Below are 21,248 nucleotides of genomic sequence, written 5' to 3'. Positions count from 1 at the left end.
CAGGCACCCCGGAACAAATTCCTACTCTGACTGATTGCTGGAAAGGCAGCGGGAAACCCCCCATGGCATGACTTGCCATGAGATAGCTTCAGCAGCACCAACACTCTGTCACCAGTCTGGTACATGGATGATGATGATGATTATGATGATGATGAATCCTCTTTCAAACCGACCAAAAACTGTCATCACACCTATTTAATTGTAAGGGCCTACATCTCGGTCTGGCTTTTGAAAGAGGGTTAAACATTGTGTGCACTGGACTTCAACATATTCAGTAATTAATGGTGATATTTTAAAGAAGTGAATCAAAAAGAATTTTGTATTTTTTTTTATTTTTTTATTTTTTAGTTGTAAACTTTCAGGATACCTCAGATGTGACCATCTTGTCACTCACATTTTGATATTCCATTATCTGTGGAGTCAGACATGGCCATGAACAGACGGTGAAAACCTAGGATGTTGCATGTGTCCTTCGGAAAGTGTTTAGCCAGCTGTCCTTTTGGCATTCACTTGTGGATACGAATGGGTAACATGGCCGTATTCCTGATCTCCATGGCCTGTACAGACAAATCATCTCGGTGCCTACCACCAAGCTTGTGAGTGACTATAAGGAACGAGGCTCTCAGTCAATTTGCCCTACTTTTTTTATTTCATGAATCGATAATTGTGCCTTGATATCTTTTATGTTCCCATCTCATGTCCACATAACAAGCTCACACTGAGCTCTACCCTCTGTGCCCATAATCCTCCCAAAGAATGAAGGACTCGAATAAGAGCACAAACATCCTGAATGCGGTCGAGGATGAGATGCGCAGATCAAGCTTCCAGTTTCATGATGCCCGGATACTCACCGGTGTGGAGGAGGGAGCCAGTGGTTGGATCACTGTCAATTACATCAAAAAGAACTTTTACAAGGTCAGTTTGTTTTGCTCATTAATTAGTTCAGTTGTCCTCACGAAACAGGATGTTCAGGTGTTTGTGTGTGCGTGCACGCGCACGCGCAATTAATCGATATAATTAATTGCACAGTAACGGCTGGATCTTACAAGTTAAATTAAATCAAATAATTAATTATATGTAAAACCTCAAGCATAGTTTACTTATTGACTTTTAGCAAATGTACGCTGCAATATGTTGGTGAAACAATGCAGAGATGTAATGCACACAAGAGCTGCGCAAGAAGCCCAAATAAGACTACTGGTTGTCCACTACTCACGAGTCGCTTTATTTATGGATACTGTCCAAATGCGAGCTTCAGTGTTCATATTGTAGAAAAGATGAGCGGTAATGGCTGAAAAAAAGGATGGGTTGGAAGATAAAATGATCACACAATTGTGTAAGCTTTCATACAAATTTCCTAGATTAAAGAATTAAGAACTGCTTACCAATACAGATTAAATTAAATAATTAATGATACATTACTGTACCTACAACATAATGGCCAAAACAATCTCCTCTGTTTTTAACACTTTTCCATGAGAATCTCAGACACATAGTACATAATTATGGATATAAATGTCCAGTTACAAACACACCGCAACAAATCTCTAATGAGTGGTTCGATCTTAACAAATCAAACATCTGTAGATTACTTAACAGCAGTAGAATGTCAAATTAATTTGTATACTGTGACGTCACTCTTTTGTGGTTGGATAAAATGCTGTACTAACATATAGTTGAAACAACTAATTTTTTGATGCGTTGCAAAAAGGAGGTTGAAAGTCGTACTTCCTTGCTAAATATACTGCTTTCCCAACTTTAAGCATCCCAGATTCCATTTCGGGGTGGAAACAACCCTTGCAGGCATGTATCCACGCTGGAGAAGTTTTCTGCCAAGGAATGTTCTACTTTACAAGCGGCCTTCCTGGACACAACCAATGCATATTGGATTTCCAGGGTGGAACTTTACAATTTTTGCCAAATTATTTATGGGAGTTCACCGTTTGCATTAAAAGCAAAAGACTCCAACCCTTCACCCATAACTCTCTCTTCCTTTTTAACTGCATTTTATTTTTTAATTTATCCCCCCCCCCCTCCCCACTCCTCTCTCATACACACACACCTTATGCAAATGGAGGTGTGTGTATGTGTGTGTCATTGATTGTTATCTCCATAATTTGGGTTACAGAAGGTGGAACGGAGCCCACCCAGGACTTGAAGTGTCCACCTTCGTTTCGGTGAAGGATCGTGATTCATGGGCTAAGTTGTGAAGTTCTGTTGTTCTCAGAGTTTTGTTCCGACGGCTCTTTTCAGGATCGTCACTGAGCCCGGGACAACTTCCAACTGTAGTTTGTCTGTTGTAATGTTCCCAGGGATGGTTTGTAGGATCCTTGTGAGGTTCTTCCTTATCATTCCCGTTGCTCCAATTATCACTGGTACAATTTTGGTGCTCTTCAGCTTGCAGGATCTTTTCACTTCATTCATGAGGTCTTGATAGTTGGTCATTTTATTGATTTATGCCTTCTTTAGACCAAAATCGCTGGGAACTGAAACCTCAATTATACACTGTCGACCGTCCGTGCACTGTCTGTTCGCGGTGCTTTGTTTTCTAGGTTCATGCTGGATGGGATCATCAGGTCATACATGATCATTACTTCCTTGTTTTCAGTGATTGCTTTTGGTTCATGTTTCCATGAGTTTTGTGGAACTGGGATATTGAAATTTCTGCAGAAAAGCCAATGGATTACTGCACATACCTTGTTTTGCCTTTGGGTGTATAGCTGTTCTGACATGAGTTTTTACATCCTGATAGGAGGTGGCTCGTGCTTTCTGTTTATTTTGCAAAATCTACACTTGTCTGATTGGCTCAGTCCTGCCATTTTTTAAAAAGCCATTTGTGTGGTGTCCTTGGTCTTGGGCATTTACAATGATTCGTTCTGCGTCCCAATTGAGCTGACCTCTTCTTAGCCATTCCAGTGATCCTTCTTTGTCGATTCCCAATCTGTCCAACTTGTTTATTTATATATATATATATATATATATATATATATATATATATATATATATATATATATATATATATATATATATATATATATATATATATATATATATATATATATATATATATATTTCCCTGTTCTTTTGTCTTTCTCACACTTCTCACTATTTTTTTTGTTGGCATTTCAACTTGTATTTTTCTTTTCTCTTTTTTTACAATCGTTGAGGCTGTATTTGTTGCTGTTTCGGTTTGGTGCGTGACATCTTCGATTCACACCTGTTTGTGGAAGTTTTTTTTACAAGGTGAGTGAGATATATTTTCTGGTTTGTTGTGTTCAAATTGTATTTGGTAGTCTGTTGAACTTTTCAAGTACTCCGCCACTCCTACAGCCGTCGCTCTGTGCACTTGAGTGAGTTCCATCAGGCCGCCACGTCTTTCTTTTCTCGTTAGGTACGTTCTCGGGATGCACTGATTTTGCATAACATTTTGTGAATAGTGAGGCATTTCCTTGCCCTGATATCGAGTTTTTTTTACGTCTGCTTGTGGCTAGTTTACTATTCCACAGCTGTATTGGAACACTGGTCCTGATAGTTGGTTTATGGCTCTGATTTTGTTCCTTGGTGAGGGGTGTGTTTTCTGGATCAGGTATTCTTTGGTAATTGTTTTGTGTTTTTTTATGACATATTGTTGTGGGGGCGAGTTTCGTTGGCGAGCACGACCGCTAGGTGGAGCAGTAGAGTCAGCTCCACCGAACACCCGGAATCTAGATCGTGCTTCTCGGAGAACTCCGAAAGGCACGGTCCCTTACAGGACCGTAGTTGCCAATATTTCGATGGCGTGAGGTAGAGTCCAATTGTCTAACTCCAATTTACCCAAGTACTCACGCCATCCAACTACCGGGGAAACCACACCCTCGGCCGACTCTGTCCGATCCGAGTCGCGGGTAACGGCTCGGATCCGGCGTAACCAAGCGGAGTTACCAGAGCCGCGCCAGATCAAATGAACAATTTTCCGCTTCGCTATTTTCCAACACTCACCATGCTAAGCCAATTAAAGAAACACAGAAACGAGCTGATACATTTAACAAGAGGGGTATTTATTTACAATAATAATTGGCAAAAACCAGGAAGGGAGACAAAGAGCAGATTACAACCGAATATGAAATGTAAATAATGCACAAGCACTTAACAATTCTACTTGACAAGACAGGCACGCACACAGACACGCACACCCAAAAGAAAAAGGACCCGATGTGTCTTCAGTCGGTAGAGCCTGCCCGGGGTACCTGTCCCGCCTCGTGCGGTCACACCGACTCGAACCACCAGGTGGGACTCGAAACCACGACCGTCTGCAGAGCCCTCGTCGACAACCACTCACTGGCTTTGGATGCCAGGTTGGAAATGTCTGAACTGAAAATGTCCTCTCCCACCAGAAATGTCTCGCACATGATCACTGGCTGCTCGGCAAATTCCATGATCTCCGTCTGGCGAACGTTCCTGCCACAAGCACACCATCTCTCCAACACTGGTCCAGACAACCACACTGCCTTCGCCATGATCACCCGGTCTCCAGAACCCTCATCAACCAATCCAATCGCCCCAATGACTGCTCACCACTCGACTTATCCTTCCCCTCCCCCATGGGTCGAGGGAAAAACGCTCTGAGGTACTCACCTCCGGATTGGACGAGGGGCTGTCTGATGACTCGTGGCCGCCGTTGATTGGACGAGCTCACGGTGGGCGGAGGGACCCTCACCCCTGTGCGTGACACGATGCACTTGGGCGATGGCATTGTCATTGTAGTTGGTGATGGAAAGGATCTAGTTGTTGTTTTGTGGATATAAAAATCCTAACTATAAAATAATTTCGCAGCGCACGTACACTTAATTCCCATTAGACACAGGGACGTGACCCTAACTAGAAACACGTACTTACCGATATAACTGATCTATAGGGACTCTGGCTGTTGTGTGCACATGGCTGCCAGATTCGTAACAATATTTGGTGGCCCTCTTCTACTGCAAGGTATTTGTAAGATACTTTTGTTGTCTTGCTCCTGTATTGTTGAAAAGTAAACCCTCAAATATTGTGGGTTCCAATATTACAGGTTTCCGCCAATCGTGGGAAACCTATTGATGTTATCGTGGTATTTAATATCGGCCGATTATGAGTCATTCTTTGTATCCACATGTACGATTACCTCTCATTGCAAGTCTTTTCTTGTTTTCTGCGCACCGTTAATTGCAGTAATTAGACCGGCATATGGGAACAAAGCTAAATCTAATCATGAATCGTCATTGGAAAGGAAATGACAAACGGAGATCCTGTTATACTCGATCTACAAGATCTAGTCGACACACAACTGTTAATAGCACCCAAACATAAAACGATGGACAAAATTAATCGTGCCAAAAGGCACGGGTTATGGTTATGGTTATGACATTGTGCGAAGAAATTTAGTTGTTAGATACAGTATGTCGGCAAGAAGTGAAAGTGCAGCATCTGTGGGCCGCCATTACCGGATCAATGAATCAACTGTATGTAAACCTGAGTCAAATATCCGTTAAAGTGTTCCCGCTTCGCAAAGCGCAAAAAGCTCATTCCAGTCCCGTGATCATCATATTGAAAGTGTGGAAAAAGGGCGTAATGTTTGGATCGAGGATTAAACAGAAAAAAATGCCTTTGAGTGGACTGGTGTACAGTAAAAATCATTGTGGATTTACTCGGACTGTGAGTGGATGGATTTACGAGAGAACCCATTGTGGATTTACTCGGAATTTGGACCGGTGTGCAGGAGAAACCGTTGCAGATTTACCAATGTTTTCATGAGGCGCCCGGGGCCAAAGGCTCCAGTTCAACAATGGCTCATAAAACGAATCGAGGCGAAGGGATTTATGCTGGCGCATGTTTTTAACGCCAAAGAGATGGGATTCTTTTGGAAGAGGATACCATCTCATACGTTCCTGTCCAAGCAGGGAAGATCTGCTCTGGGTCAAGGTGGCGAAGGATTTTTTTAGCCTTCTTCTATGTGGCAATGCAGCAAGCGACTTTATCGTGTTCCCGAGGATTGAACAGCCATCGCAAGTTCTACATCCACATCTTTCTAACCTCCATCATTCCCCCTCCATCGTCATCATCATCTCTGAGCTAAGTCTTGTGTTTTCGATTTACAGCAGAGAACAGTACGAACGAATACGTAACTCAACTCAACTCAAGGTCATTTTTTTTTGGTTTGGTCCTCGATCCAAACATTAAGCACTTTTTCCATCCTTTCAATAAGAGGATCACAGGACTGAAATGACACTTTGGTGCTTTGCTGGCATGAATACTTGCATGGATATTTGACTCTCGTTTAGCACAGTCGATTAATTGATCCCCATAATCGTGGTCCACAGATACTGCACTTTCTCCTCTTGCCAACCAATCTAACAGCTCAATTTTTTTTGTACAATCTCATAACTTTTCTGTGCTTTTTCTCACAATTAATTTTGTCCAGGGTTTTATGTTTGGGTGCCATTATTAACAGTTGTGTATCTACTATATCTTGTAGATCGAGTATTACAGGGTCTCCATATGGCATTTCCTGTTCAATGACGATTCATTATTAAACTCTGCTTCGATCCCATATGCTGGTCTGATTACTATAACTGTGCACGAAAAACAAGAAAAGGCTTATAATGGGAGGTAATCGTACATGCGGACACAATCACTGACTCATCTTAACTCAAAAACCGCGATTGACTGACATGAAAAACCATGATAATTAAATCGGAGCACAATAGGTTGTCCACGATTGGTGGAAACCCACGATATTTGAGGGTTTACTGTATATATTTTTTTTAAAGATTTGTTTGTTCTGCTGATTAATGTTTTTGTGTATTTATTATTCTGTTGTCTTATTAGTTGTGGTCTTTCTTCAGTTGGTGTCATTCTCACCTCCTCTATCTTATCAGCCAGCTCCTCTTCCAGATCACATTGTTCCTCATCATCCTCTTCCTCTCCTCTACCCCTCTGTGTCCGTTCATCTTTCTGCCCATTACCGTTTGTGCTGTAGCCATGAATCGGTCTCCTCCACCGCCCATCCCCCAAACTTCAAATGCAGAGCACATTCTGCATGCGAGGACGTCCTTCCTCCCCTCAGCATTCCAGCTTTCATTGTTTTGTTTTGTTTTTGTTTGCTGTCCTGCTTCGGTCTTTCCTTTGAAACAGGCAGCATCATCTTCGCTTTGCGCTTTGCAGGGCTCTGCCTCTTTTTGGGGAAGGTGTAAACATTTATCTTAGGACACACCCCAGCTGTTTGGTGTGTCCGCGCAGACTTCATAGAGCTTTCTTTGTTGGGAGCCTGTGATTCTTTGGAGTTGTTTTTAATACTCTCCAACACACCCGCCCCGTCGTGTGTCATGCACGGGGCTTCCGTTGCACCACTCGAGGCCTCCTGGGAACCCCCTCGGCCGTTCGCACCATGCAGTATCTCTGTTATGACGGTCCCACTTGCGCTCGCTTCCTTCCTACTCTGGGTGCTGTGATACGGACCGTTCTTCTCTGTGTGTGTGTGTGTGTGTGTGTGTGTGTGTGTGTGCGTGTGTGTGTGCGTGTGTGTGTGTGTGTGTGTGTGTGTGTGTGTGTGTGTGTGTGTGTGTGTGTGTGTGTGTGCGTGTGTGTGTGTGTGTGAGAGAGAAAAATAATAGAAAAAAAAATGGGGTGGCCTGATTTTCCCCCAAAATTTTCATACATATTGGTAGTACTCAGGGTCAGGTCAAGGGCACAAAAAAATCCTCTCCCCCTCATGAGGTAGGGTTGGGGGAGGGGGGAGGGGTGGAAGACAACAAGATTTTCGCCTGCCACAGTGCAAATGGTTTACTGACCCTTGCAGACAGGCGTGGATTATTAACCGCGGCATAAAATATATCTGCCTGACCTCCCTCACTATCCCTCCTCCCCTCCCCCCAGGCTACTCCTGAAGGGAGCGGGTGTTTCTAGTATCAAAAATATGTGATGGGTTCACCTGGATGGTAGAGCAGGAGAAAAAGTCTAACTGATACCAAATCAACCCTTAGTTGTGCAGCTGTTGCTAACTCTCACACTTTTGATTGCCTTTTATCTGTCATCCTCATTTTCTCCAGGTCACGGGCCCCAGCTGGATGCAAAAGTTCTTTCGGCCAGATGATCCCAAGACCGACGGAGCACTGGACCTGGGAGGGGCCTCCACACAGATCTCATTTGTTCCAAAAGACATCGCAGATGGAGGGTCCATGTACTTACGCCTGTTTGGCTATGACTATAATGTATACACGCACAGCTTCCTGTGCTACGGTCGTGACCAGGCCAGCTACAATCTTCTCAACTATCTCATCCAGGTTTGCCGCCGTGGGAAGATGGAAGGCTTTGTAGCGTTAAATACCTGGCGATTTGTTGCACTTGTAAACCATTTGGCATTGCTTTCTTTATGCATTTTTTTTTCCATTTTATGTGTACCTCTAAAGTCCTGACAATTTTGCTTAACTTGTAGTTGGTAAACTTGCATTATGGCAGGTGCTTGCATGGTAGGAAAGTTGTGGGCTGATGATAAATGTGGGGGGAACAAAGGCAATGGTGAGCAAGGGAGAGGGAAGAGAGGATGTGGATATTCGGGAAGGGCAGACAGGTTAAAGTTAAAGCAGGTGGGAAATTTCAGCTGTCTGAGTTTTACTTTGTCTGAGGGGCAGTTGCAGTGGGCGTATGAGCCTTGAATTCTGTTTGGAATGTTTGCATGGGCCTTGAGAAAGGAAGAGGAGAGATTGCTGCATGAGGATGGTGAGATGAAAGGAGGAATGGGGATATCAGAGGGTGGGCAGGAATAAGGAACATTCGTGAATAGGCACATCTGTATTGGTGAGGGCATGCACTGAGACATATGCTTAGGCAGCCTTTTGATATGGATGTAGTTGGCAGAGAGAGAAGGGGCACAATCAAATTGAGGTGGAAGGAGGTAGTGGAGAGAGATGAGAATGCTCGGGATAGAGCGGTGTGGAGAGGGAAAGCTTGTGTGGTCGATCCCTGCACAAGGTGGGATTAATTGTGGTAGTGGTTGTAGTAGTAGTAGTAGTAGTAGTAGCTGCTATTGACCATTACATTATAAAGGGTTGCAGGTTTTCTTCTTTAATCAACGGCAATGCGACAGATTATAATATTTTGGTGTTTACACCTTTTGTCATTGTTGCCAAAATGGAGAGAGCAAATGAGATAGAAATCAAATGTAGTCATTTTAAGGAGAAATAATACTTATGGAATCTTAAGAATTGCTGTTATTTCTAAGAAAGAAAGGACTTTTAAATGGCTTCTTGATATCAAACAGGTCATTAAAGAGATGTTTCCAATCATTTTATACTATATATATATATATCTATATATATATATATATATATATATATATATATATATATATATATATATATATATATATATATATATATATATATATATATATATATATATACTGTATATACAGTATACACGACCAGTCAAAAGTTTTAGAACACCCCCATTTTTCCAGTTTTTACTGAAATTTAAGCAGTTCAAGTCCAGTGAATAACCTGAAATGGTACAAAGCTAAGTGGTAAACTGTCGGAGGTTAAAAAAAAATAAGTTTAGTTTACCAAGAACTGAAAAATACTGTAAATTTCAGAGTTGTTTTAAAAGGCCCTTTTCAGGGAACAAGTAATGGGTTAGCAACTGCAGCTGTTCTGCAGCAATGGAAGTAAATTAAGCCTTGAAAGTTGATGCAAAAAATTCTGACAGGTGTCCCAACTTTTGTTGATTAGTTACAAACCCTCTGTCTGTATAAAAGCAGTGTTGGACCAGACTGTGTTGCTACACCCCCTGAAGCATTATTTGGACAATATCTCGCTGCAGGAAGTAGCATATTGCTATCATAATGGTGAGAAAAAGACAATTATCAAAGGAAGACAGACAGACCATCACAACCCTTAAAAGTGTTGGTCTTTCCTTTGGAGAAATTGCAAAGAAGCCAAGGTGTCAGTGAGTACAGTTTCCTTCACCATCAAAAGGCACTTGGAAACTGGAGGAAACTCTGTCAGGAAGAGGTCTGGCAGACCCAAAGCCACAACACAATCAGAAGACAAGTTTCTGAGAGTCAACAGATTGCGTGATAGGTGGTTCACAGGACAGCAGCTTCAAGCACAGCTTAACACTGGTCGAAGTAAGGAAGTGTCAGTTTCAACTGTGAAGAGAAGACTTCGATCTGCAGGTTTGACAGGTTGAGTGGCAGTAAGAAAGCCATTGCTAAAATGGCAAAATAAGAAAAATGGGCTTGCCCGAGCCATGAAGCACGGCCAGTGGACTACTGAAAACTGGAAGAAGGTCTCATGGACTGATGAGTGAAAATTTGAAATCTTCAGTTCATCACGCAGGGTTTTTGTACGCCATCGAGTAGGCAAAAGGATGTTTCCTCAGTGTGTGACACCAACTGTCAAACATGGAGGAGGAAGCGTGATGATCTGGGGCTCGTTTGCTGGATCCAGAGTCGGCGGCTTGCACAGAGTGACCGGCACCCTGAACCAAAAGGGCGACCATAGCATTTTGCAGTGCCATGCAATACCCTCTGGTCTACTCCTAGTTGGTCAGAGGTTCATCTTACAGCAAGATAACGACCCAAAACATACCTCCAGGCGATGTCAGAACTACCTTTGAAGAAAAGAACAAGATGGTAGGCTTCAAATCATGGAATGGCCAGCACAGTCTCCAGACTTTAACCCCATCGAGCTGGTTTGGGATGAACTGGACCTAAGGGTAAAAGCAAAGCAACCTACAAGTGCAACACATTTGTGGGAACTTCTGCAACAGTGTTGGGAAGAACTTTCCAAACAATATTTGATTTCCATTGCAGAAAGAATGCCACGAGTATGTTTGGCTGTTATATCTGCAAAAGGTGGCCACTTTGAGTCAAAAATTTAGAGTAAACTTGACAGTACCCGCCCGTAGGGCGGGGAGGGAATGAGGGGAGGGAATGGAAAGGCAGGGTTGGGGTTGGGGATAGGGTTAGCTGTTACGGTTAGGGTTAGATAACCCTAACCCTAACCCTAACCTGAACCCTAACCCTAACCCCAACAGCTTAGGTATCTCATTGTATCCAACGGTTTGGCCGTCTATAAAGGACAAACAAATGCACAAACAAACACACATACATACAAACATATTCTATTTTTTCTAGTATAGTAGATATGCATACACCAGGACCCCGAGATTCGTGGGGGATATGGTTCTGGGGAAAACCTCACGAATTTTGTGTGTGTGTGTGTGTATCTTCATATGTACATTTATGTATGTATGTATATATATATATATATATATATATATATATATATATATATATATATATATATATATATATATATATATATATATATATATATATATATATATATATATATATATATATATATATTCCAGGTTCTTAGAGATCCTCCATAGCTTAGAAATGTCCAAACATATCCTTTGTAGTTGTTATGTTTTGCCATCAATGAGGTGGATTTATTTTTTTCCACACGCTTTTATTAAAAAGTTAAAACTTGCCTTTGCTTTGCTCCCAGAAGACCAGAACCCATGACCAGGTCACCTCACATCATGTTTGGTGAAAATTTTAAAAGGAAGGTTTAAATGAATAGCTGTACAATAGGATGGTTTCCCCCCCCCCCCCATTTTCTCTTCATCCATCATATCCATTCCGTTTCTAACTCCCTTAGACGAACTACAATGAGACACAGGGCACAGTGTCCAATCCGTGCTTCAATAAGGGCTTCAGTTTCACCGAAAAAGTTGCCTTTATTTATGAAAGCCCCTGCATTGCATCTTCAACCCCGGCGTGGTACCAACCAGACAAAGGCGTGACCTTTGTGGGTACAGGGAACAGCAATGGCTGCCATGCTGCAGTCAACACCTTATTCAACCTGTCTTCATGTGGAGAAAATCTGGAATGTTCCTTCAATGGCGTGTATCAACCAATTGTCTTCCGCTCGTACATGGTGGGTGCCCGCATTTAGTTTTATGCAATATTTAGTTCCGTATAATTGGATAATACTGAGTGTCGATCTCCTCTGGTTTAACATGATCTCTGTTCTCTCAGCCTTCTGACCATCTCTAGGAACTCCAGGAAGAGGGTGTTCTTTCAGTAATACCCTCCTGGTTAACCCCCCCCCCCCTCCTCCAATCCAAGCTAACTGCACACCTCCACTTGTTTGTGGAATGGCCTTACTGTGACGGTTTGATCCCAACTTTTCCTTCAAGCTTTCAAATGGGCAGTGCACCAGGATCTGCTCCCTCTCCCCTCCCCCCAATCCCTATCCACAACATTTTCTACCCCCATTAACCCAACCTAACAGCTAACCCAACCACCTTGCAAGTTCTCCCCCTTCCTTTCCTGTTTGTTCATTCTCTTGATTATATTAACTGCTGTGCCACTGTCCGTTTTGCTTCCTTTGTCACCGTTTCCTCTCTTCCATGAGCCTCAATTTTGTTATCGAAACAAAAGGGACCACATCTTCTAACTCCAGAGGTAGTACACTTACCTTTGAGCTGCAGTTTGTGTTTGAGTCTTGGCCTTTCAGGAAGAGCAATGCATCTTTGGTGCACTCCTGGTGGTGCACTCTCATTTGCTGGCGTACGTTTAAGATCCGGTAGTACTTTCCAAAAGCAGAGGCTACATTGGCTAAATTCCTGGCCTAATTTCCAAGTGGAACTATATCGGTGTCCTCATTGTGCTCCCACAAATTATACAAATAGTAGTAAGGTGCTGCACGTGGGAGAGAAACCATACCTTTGATCAACATTGCGGAAGGCAAGTCGTCACGCGTTGCAACTCGCAGGATTCCTCCGAGGGTTAGAACATTGGGAGGAAAAGAAACGCGATTGATGGAATGAGATTAATAGACCTTCAGTGATGTCGTCATTATTAACAGACCTGCAGACCAGCTTCAGTGGCGTAATGGTTCGAGTGTCCGCTCTGAGTCTGGAAGGTCGGCGTTACGAACCCCTTTACACCAAAGACTTTTAAAATGGTTGCTTTGTGCTGTTTCCTTGCTTTGACGTTCAGCATTTAAATGTGGAGCAAAGACAAAAACCGTAGGTTCATAATAAGAGTGCAGGCTTTCATGGACCTAATGAGCCCCTCTTGCATCGAAGTCTCTTGTAAGGTCTCTCGTATTTTTATACTCTGTTACAGAGCGTTGTTTCTACAGAAGCAGCTTCTAGGCAAAGGGTCATGGCTGGGCAGTTTGCCATCCCTCTTAGGACAGGAATTTGTTCATGGTGCCGGTGATATTTCACCTACTCTTCCTGAAGGACACAGTGGGATCTTTGACGTCCACCAGATGGGATGCCAGTTTAATGTCGTTCTGATGGACGGCACAAATATTGATGAATCTCCCTGCCTGTGAAACACTAGGATGACAGTTAAGAGCTGTGTCATGATTCCAACCCAGGCTAGACAGTTTAGAAGCGAATGCACGTACTTCTATTCCATCCTGCCAGCCCTCTCATTATTGTATGTTGAATAGTAATGTTGGTTTCCTTGTGGTGAACCTGACAAAGGAAGTAGTCTCTTCAAAATAATCACATTACATGGCCAGTAGTTGCTGCAAGATTCCTTGACCAATCAGACATGTGCACCTCTGTCCATTTGGCATTAAAACACTTGTAAGGTGATACAACAACACTTTATTTTCCACCCCCTCCCCTACACCCCGATGGAGTGTAGGCATTCGCAGCCTTTTATTACACCATGAGTGGACTGAATCTCACCTCCGAAGAAGGAATCGTTCAGCTCGAGGAATTTCAAAACAGGCTCGAGGAATTCTGCAACAAGACGTGGCAGGAGGTGAGATATGGTTTGGGGTCTTGTATTCGTTATGTGTGTAGGAGGGGGTGGGGGGGGGGGTTCCACATTGACGAAGGGGAATTAAAGGAAGAGTAAGGTGTGGAGAGGAGAAAAGTTTGAGAGGTATGAATAAAGAGAGGGGAAGGGGAATTGAGTGGCATACCAATAAGGTGGCAGGAAATTTGGGGGCAAAGCCAACACAAGATGGCACCTTAAAGTACTATATAATTACCCACCTTTTCAAAATCTGGCCATTTCTTAACGGGAGCAATGTTGTTCATATTGACAAACTATCTCTCTCTCTCTCTCCTTGTTCTGCCAAGATGACCAGGGTTAAATGAGCAATGGTAAATGGCTAGTCTGTAGTCTCTCTCACGACGAAGAAAATGACATGTTAAGTTCTGTTGCAGATCAAACTTCAAGAGCCAAAACAGCAGGATGAAAGGTTGAGAGAGGTTTGCTTCAATGGTCATCTCGTACACACCCTTTTGTTGGCCGGGTACAAGTTCGATGGAAACAGTTTTGAAAACATCCATTTCCTCAAAAAGGTATCACATTCCCTTTGAATACCTTTGACCAGTTCAAAAGTAATTGTAATGTGTCTATGTGGCTCAGACCTCTGGCAAGCCTGGTGTTGGCTTAGTGGTGATGGTGGCTGCCTTGGGATCTTGGGGTCCTGAGTTTGAGCTCCCTTTTTCCACTGAATTAGCACCAGGTGGGGTTGACTCGGCTGGTCATCCTTCCGAGGTTGGCAAAATGAGTACCAGTGTACTGGTATCGTCGCACAGCATCAGTGGCATAGTCACGCCCCAACAAAATGATAGCTACCCGGTAGCCAAGCTGCCATACACAAGAAGAAGAACAAGACCTCTGGCCATCACCATGTCCCTTACTGATGATCCACCTTTGTTTTTACCCCCAATTTAAAAGGAATATGTATTCCGAAGACAGCACTTCTTTGTCACCTATGCTGAAGGAGCTGCCCTTGCCTCATTAACCATCGCAGACATTTTACTTGGATAGAAAACTTTCAGTCAGACCACAGTACCACATTAGCGACACTTAGTGTATGGACGTGTGAGTGATTGAGCCCTCTTCTCAGAAAATGGCCGTCGTAAAAACAAATACAAAACTCGCATCAATTGTCTTACAAAGTCTTTATTACCTTCACCACCAAAGGTGGACGAAGGTTATGTTTCCACCCCTGTCTGTGTGTTTGTCTGTTTTTCTGTGAACAGGATATCTCAAAACATTATGGATGGATTCAGACAAAATTTGGTTGACAGGTTGGGTGTGTAACAAAGATGAAATGATTAGATTTTGGTGAAGATCCGGTTCCGAGAATTTTTTACAGTTATTCTTCACCAATGAGTGATCGGACCAGAAACGATATATAGCACAATGTCTCAAAAGGTTTTGAACAGATTCAGACGAAACTTGGTGGACTGTTTGGGTGTGTGAGAAGGAATAATAGATTCGATTTTGGTGAAGATTGGAATTCGGATCCAGATATGAGAATTTCTAGATCCTTGTGGAGGATCTCGAAGTCTGACTCACGTTGTTGTTCTTGTGGACTTTTTTGTTTCACAGCCTACAGTTTTCATCGAAACTTCCTGAAACTTGGCGTATATATGTAAATATACCCCGTGCAGACAGTAACCATCTCCGATTTTGAAAATTCCTCCTAGAAAAAAAAAGTTATGACGCTAAAATATATCCGCTAATGGAAATCGCCTAAAAAATTATCTCAAACTAGGCAAGCTTTTTGAATTCTGTTTGCGGGAATCGAACAGGGCATTAGCAGAGATGAATTACCGCACATATGATGCATCATTATGACGTCAATTTTTATGACGTCATTCCTATTTTTTGACTTTTTATTTCACAACCCAGAGTTTTCATCGGATCTTCGTGAAACTTGCCATGTATATGCAGAAAGCCCACGCGCAGGCAGTAACCATCTCCGATTTTGGAAATTCTTCCTAGAAAAAAAGTTGACATCATAATATCGCCGCGAATGGAAATCGCCCAAACCATTATCTCCGAAACTAGGCAAGCTGTTTCAATTCTGTTTGCGGGAATCAAGCCTGGCATTAGCACAGATAATTTATCGCAAACCTGATACATCACATTGACGTCATATTCGTTTTTATGACGTCATCATATGCAGTGACTTCATTTCCCTCCCTCCCCCAAGGGGGTTTTCCACCTTGGACGAAATCCGTGTTAAGGTGTACAGTTTTTTTTCCGTGTTAAAATAGCTAATCATGGTGTTTTCCCAAGGATTTAAAGCTGATATTCGAAATCTCATTCCATATTTGACAATCGCAACTCATGGCCTAAATAATTATGTTGAAATATTGAGTGAAATCAGAAAAAAAAATTTAGGAAAAAGTGAACTTGTTTTTTTTTTGTTTTTGTTTTTTTGTTCCCCCTCACCCGATAATTAAATAATATTCTGTGCAAGGCGTGAGGTGAAATGGCTCCAAACAGAAGTGTTATATTCACAATTGCCATGACTTCCTGATAAGTTTTTTTTTTTATTTTTTTTTTTTTTTTTTTTTTTTCTTCTTCAGTTGGAAAAAAAACCAAAAGCTACAAAAGTATCATCAAATGTCAAAAGGTTGCAGCTCATCAGTGTCACAGGCATTCTGAGGCACACAGTTTGTGTAGACCCCAGGCTTCAAGCCTTCCGGCCTATGGGATAATTATTTCATGGCCCAGTGGAATTGGAATCTATCCGACCATATAAACTTGGTGTATTTTATATATGTATATATATATATATATATATATATATATATATATATATATATATATATATATATATATATATATATATATATATAAATATATATATATATACATATATGTATATATATATATATATATATATATATATATATATATATATATATATATATATATATATATATATATATGCACATAAGCAATAGCCATGTTTTGGTTTCATTTCATAACCTGCGTTTTTTTTGTTTGTTTTATTATTGTGGGAGCAATCATGGCTGTATTTATAGACTGTGTGATTGTGCATTTCTCATTAATACTTGAAGCACATCAAAGAAATCACGCCTAATGTTTTTACCCGTTCATGTTTAGTGTCCCATTTCGACCCATTCCGTCCGATAATTATCGGACGTAATCCATAGCTTTGTGTTTATTGTAATCCTCTATGTTGTGTTGAGTTTTGTGCACCCGTCTAATTATGGAAAAAGCTCATAAAAATAACAAGTAAAATAGACATAAAATCTCATAGTCCCAACTGTTTTACTTATTTTGTTGTATGGAGTTAAAGGGCTAGCCCATATTTATGTACAACAAAAATGACTGACAGTCTATCAGTAAAAAAATAAAGTGAGGTGCATGTGTGTGCCATCATGTACTGTGCTTGTGCCAAGTTTGAACAAAACCGGACCATGCATGTCTGAGAAATGGTTGGGGACACATTTAAGTAACAAAATGGCTGACGGTCAGCCATATTGGACCTGATCTCAAAAAAAAACATGACGTGCTTATGTAAGCCATGATTATTCTTTATGTAGGTGCCAAATTTGAATAACCGCTAAATGCATGTCTGAGAAATGGTTGAGGACATGTTTGATACCGTTTTTTTGTTGTTTTTTTTTACAACTAAAATGGCCACCAGTCTACCAGTCGGCCATCTTTGATCGCATCGCGAAACAAAATTATGTGCATATGTATGCCATAATGTGTTGTCTTTGTGCCAAGTACGAATAAAATCGGTCCATACATGCCTGAGATGTGGTTGCGGATAAACGCACGCATGCATGCAAAAATCTCGACCAAATCCATAAGCCCCCGTTTTGGACTAAGTCCAACGGGGTCTAAAAAGTATAAATCATTGTGCAGTCATGCGCCACTTAACGATGGGGATTCCTTCTGAGAACTGTCGTTGAGCGATTTCGTCATTGTGCGAACATCATGGAGTGTGCTTTACACAAACCTAGATAGTATAGCCCACTACACACTGAGGCTATATGGTATAGCCCAGAGTTTCTCAACCTTTTTACCCTCCCGTGTGGAACCCTTGAAATAGTTTTCATGTCTCAGGGAACCCCTGCATAAAAATTATTATATACCATTATTAATATCTAGCTCTTATATTTTTATCGTAGTTCACGTCGTAAATATAATATTTTTTTTCGGATACCTGATTTAAGGAAAAAATGACTCCCTTTTTGTCAAATTTATTGGCAATGAAAAAAAAATACTGCTCGTTTGAGACCTCACACCGAGGTTTTAATTCACAAATAAAAAAAACTTTTTTAAATCAAAAAAAAACACACCATGTAACTTGATAAACAAAACTTAAATAAAGCTGAAGCAATAAAAGTAAACAAGAAGAAGGAGAGAGAGAGAGAGAGAGAGAGAGAGAGAGAGAGAGAGAGAGAGAGAGAGAGAGAGAGAGAGAGAGAAAGAGAAAGAGAAAGAGAAAGAGAAAGAGAGAGAGAGATATCACGCTAGGAAGCACAGAGAAGATAGATGGACACCGTGCATGCGTCCCGTACTTGAGTCAGTCACTCAATGATACACGAATCCGCCGCGTACAGGACGTCCACTAACCAGTGAGGGCGGTTTCACACTGGCGCCATATAGACATCGTTAAATACATTCCCTATGGTTGTTATAATTATAAATAATATAAGAGGTTGAAGCCTCATATAGTAACCAAGGAGTTTCCAACAATATGCCGTATGTGTATAGTAAAATTACGAATATTAAATCAAACAAAAACTACTCAAAAATACATTAGCCTATTTATTACTGTTTCTCACGGAACCCCGAGCAACCTCTTGCGGAACCCTAGGGTTCCGGGGAACCCCGGTTGAGAAACACTGATGTAGCCTATTGCTTCTAGCTTACAAACCTGTAGAGCATGTTACTGTACTGAATACTGGAGGCAATTGTAACACAATGGTAAGTATTTGTGCATCTAAACATAAAAAAGGTACGGTAAAAATACGGTATAAAAGATAAACAATGGTACACCTGCATAGGGCACTTACCATGAATGGAGCTTGCAGGACTGGAAGTTGCTCTGGGTGAGTGAGTGAGTGAGTGAGTGGTGAGTGAATGTGAAGGCCGAGGACATTACCGTACACTACTGTAGATTTTAACACTACACTTAGGCTTCACTAAATTTATAAAAAATATTTTTCTTTCTTCAATAATAAATTGACCTTCGCTTACTGTAACTTTTTTACTTTATAAACTTTAAAAAAAATTTTTTAACTGTTTGATGAATGCTTAGTGGCCATGATGAACAAAACAAAATGAGATTAAATTAAGCACACGGAAAAATGATACAATCAAGAGAAGCGGTAAACACGAGATGTATGAGGCTGCTACGTAACACGATGCACTGTTTTACAGTAAACTTTTTTTTATAAGTAGAAAGAGTACACTCTAAAATAACGATTAAAAGTACAGTATAGTAAATACATAAACCAGTAACATAGTTGTTTATTATCATTATCAAGTATTATGTACTGTACATAATTGTATGTGCTATACTGTACTTTTATACGACTGGCAGCACCACAACATCACTAGGCGATAGGAATTTTTCAGCTCCATTATAATCTTATGGGACCACCGTCGTATATGCGGTCTGTCGTTGACCGAAACGTCGTTATGCGGCGCATGACTGTACTTTGATTGCAAAGATAGTTGTAGTTACGAACAAAGACATCATGAGCCAAGGGTTCAGATGGAAATGCTAACAGGCCAACTGAGACAAAAAACAGAAATTCACTAGAGTAGCAGATTGTTTGTAAGGCCAAAATATGGAAATTTAGTGATAATAGATATATCATCATTCAGAAAGAAGTTTGCCAAGATTAAAAATAATAAAACAAAACGGCAGAAGGTCCTGAAAGATGTACGATTACTTATCGAACACCCCTTATAAAGGCCTGTATAAAATGGAAAGATGCACCAAGCACCTAATCCAATCCTCCTTCCCTTGCAGGTCAATGGAATGAGCCTGGGCTGGACACTTGGTTTCATGCTGAACCAGACTAACAATATCCCAGCTGAAGAGATACCCCCAAAGGCTCTCCTTCTGGAAGGCGTTATCCTGTTGCTGCTCCTCTTCTCGGTGTTGCTACTGCTTGCACTTGCCGCTTGCTTCCTCCTACATTTCCGTGCCTCTCCCAGTCTGGCAAATAGTCCCACCTCACCTACCTCCACCCAAATCCCAGAGTGAATATGTTCTTCTGCCTTTGCTGCCCACCACTAATCCCACACCTTTCCCTTTACTCCCTACCCAAAACTCCTTTGCATCCTACAAAATCCACCAGTATGTTTCACCTTAAGATTTCATTAGCCATGACCAACAACCACCCCCCCCCCTTCTCCCACATGTGGGTGGTGGGTCAATTTTTGGCTGGAACAGATCACTCTCGTCTTCCTCCTGCACACCTTTCCTCTTCCACTGCCCAACCCTTCAATTTTCCCCAAATGCCAAAAAAAAAGGTCCCTTCATTCTTCATGGTCGAGTTCCCGAGTGCACTGAAAACTTCCCTCATTGAGTCCCTCCCTGTCTGAACATTCTTCCCAAATAAACTATGGATCAAAATCGACCTGCGTAGCTCTCCCCAAATCATGCTTTGCTGAGTCAGCTTTGCGTGCATGCCAACCGCATGTATACATCATGTGTAAACATTGCTCCAGTGAGAAAAGATAGGAGCTTGTGCTTGTATGCAGCTTTGCCAAATGTTGCTTTCTACTGCTGTAATTCCCACACCTATAGACCCCAAGTAACGTACGTGTGGTTGGGGATGGGGTGCAGGAGAGGGAGGGATGTGGGGACACCTGTAAGAGTTTAACCTCAGCGATCCCCCATTCCGCTCGCTTGCTCAAGGAGCAAATCACGTGTTGCCAGTGATGCTGAACAAGTGTCACGTCTGGCTGGCTCAGCCTTACTGTTTGGTGCTAAATCCATTGTGGGTTTTTGATTGTTTCACACACATCAAAAAAAAACAAAAAACAGAGGGGGGAAGTGAAATTTGATGAAACAAATTATTCCTACAGTCGAGATGTAGTTTTCTTTTTTTTAATTCAAGGAAGTTTTAATACCAACCATGTTATTTGTGACACCCCAGATAGAATTCCTGACTTGTGTATATACAATTGCTGATAATGTCACGTTATTCATGTTTGAAAAAGAAAAGCAAGCTGGGATTTCAAAAAGTAGTTTTGCACCAATGGATCTCCCCCCCCCACCCCCCCATAATGGAGAGTCATCAGTGAAAGAAAAAGAAAGAAAAATAAAACTCCGAGGGTTACTGAGCAGATGGGTAGATGAGTGGGGTGCAAAGTTCAATTCCAAACCTGTGCAGCACAGCTGCACACCTTGTTCTTATCGAGTACAACTTGCTACTTGGAAGTTTCT

The 21,248-nt window shown here is 41.6% G+C and overlaps 1 protein-coding gene across 7 annotated transcripts in view; it reads left to right on the top strand.

The window, feature by feature from the left end:
- Nucleotides 1–21,085, top strand: part of LOC147015566 (ectonucleoside triphosphate diphosphohydrolase 8-like) — a 64,298-nt gene extending 43,213 nt beyond the window's left edge. For 6 of the 7 annotated variants that reach the window (XM_085850431.1, XM_085850428.1, XM_085850430.1 and 3 more), the window contains exons 5-10: nucleotides 756–915; nucleotides 8,064–8,297; nucleotides 11,682–11,960; nucleotides 13,691–13,810; nucleotides 14,221–14,358; nucleotides 19,824–21,085. In XM_085850431.1, the coding sequence (XP_085706557.1) occupies nucleotides 756–915; nucleotides 8,064–8,297; nucleotides 11,682–11,960; nucleotides 13,691–13,810; nucleotides 14,221–14,358; nucleotides 19,824–20,060 (1,168 nt within the window). In that variant the 3' untranslated portion in view covers nucleotides 20,061–21,085. Of the gene's footprint in view, nucleotides 1–410; nucleotides 597–755; nucleotides 916–8,063; nucleotides 8,298–11,681; nucleotides 11,961–13,690; nucleotides 13,811–14,220; nucleotides 14,359–19,823 lie in introns of those variants that run through there. The other variant, XM_085850434.1, reaches the window with a different exon arrangement.
- The last annotated feature ends 163 nt before the right edge of the window (nucleotides 21,086–21,248 follow it).

This window comes from Eptatretus burgeri, chromosome 12 (assembly GCF_056783735.1).
Source record: "Eptatretus burgeri isolate ZD-2024b chromosome 12, Ebu_testis_v1, whole genome shotgun sequence".
Classification (NCBI taxonomy): Eukaryota; Metazoa; Chordata; class Myxini; order Myxiniformes; family Myxinidae; genus Eptatretus; species Eptatretus burgeri.
The sequence above is the reverse complement of the archived record's forward strand: the minus strand, read 5'-3'. Positions and strand labels throughout refer to the sequence as shown.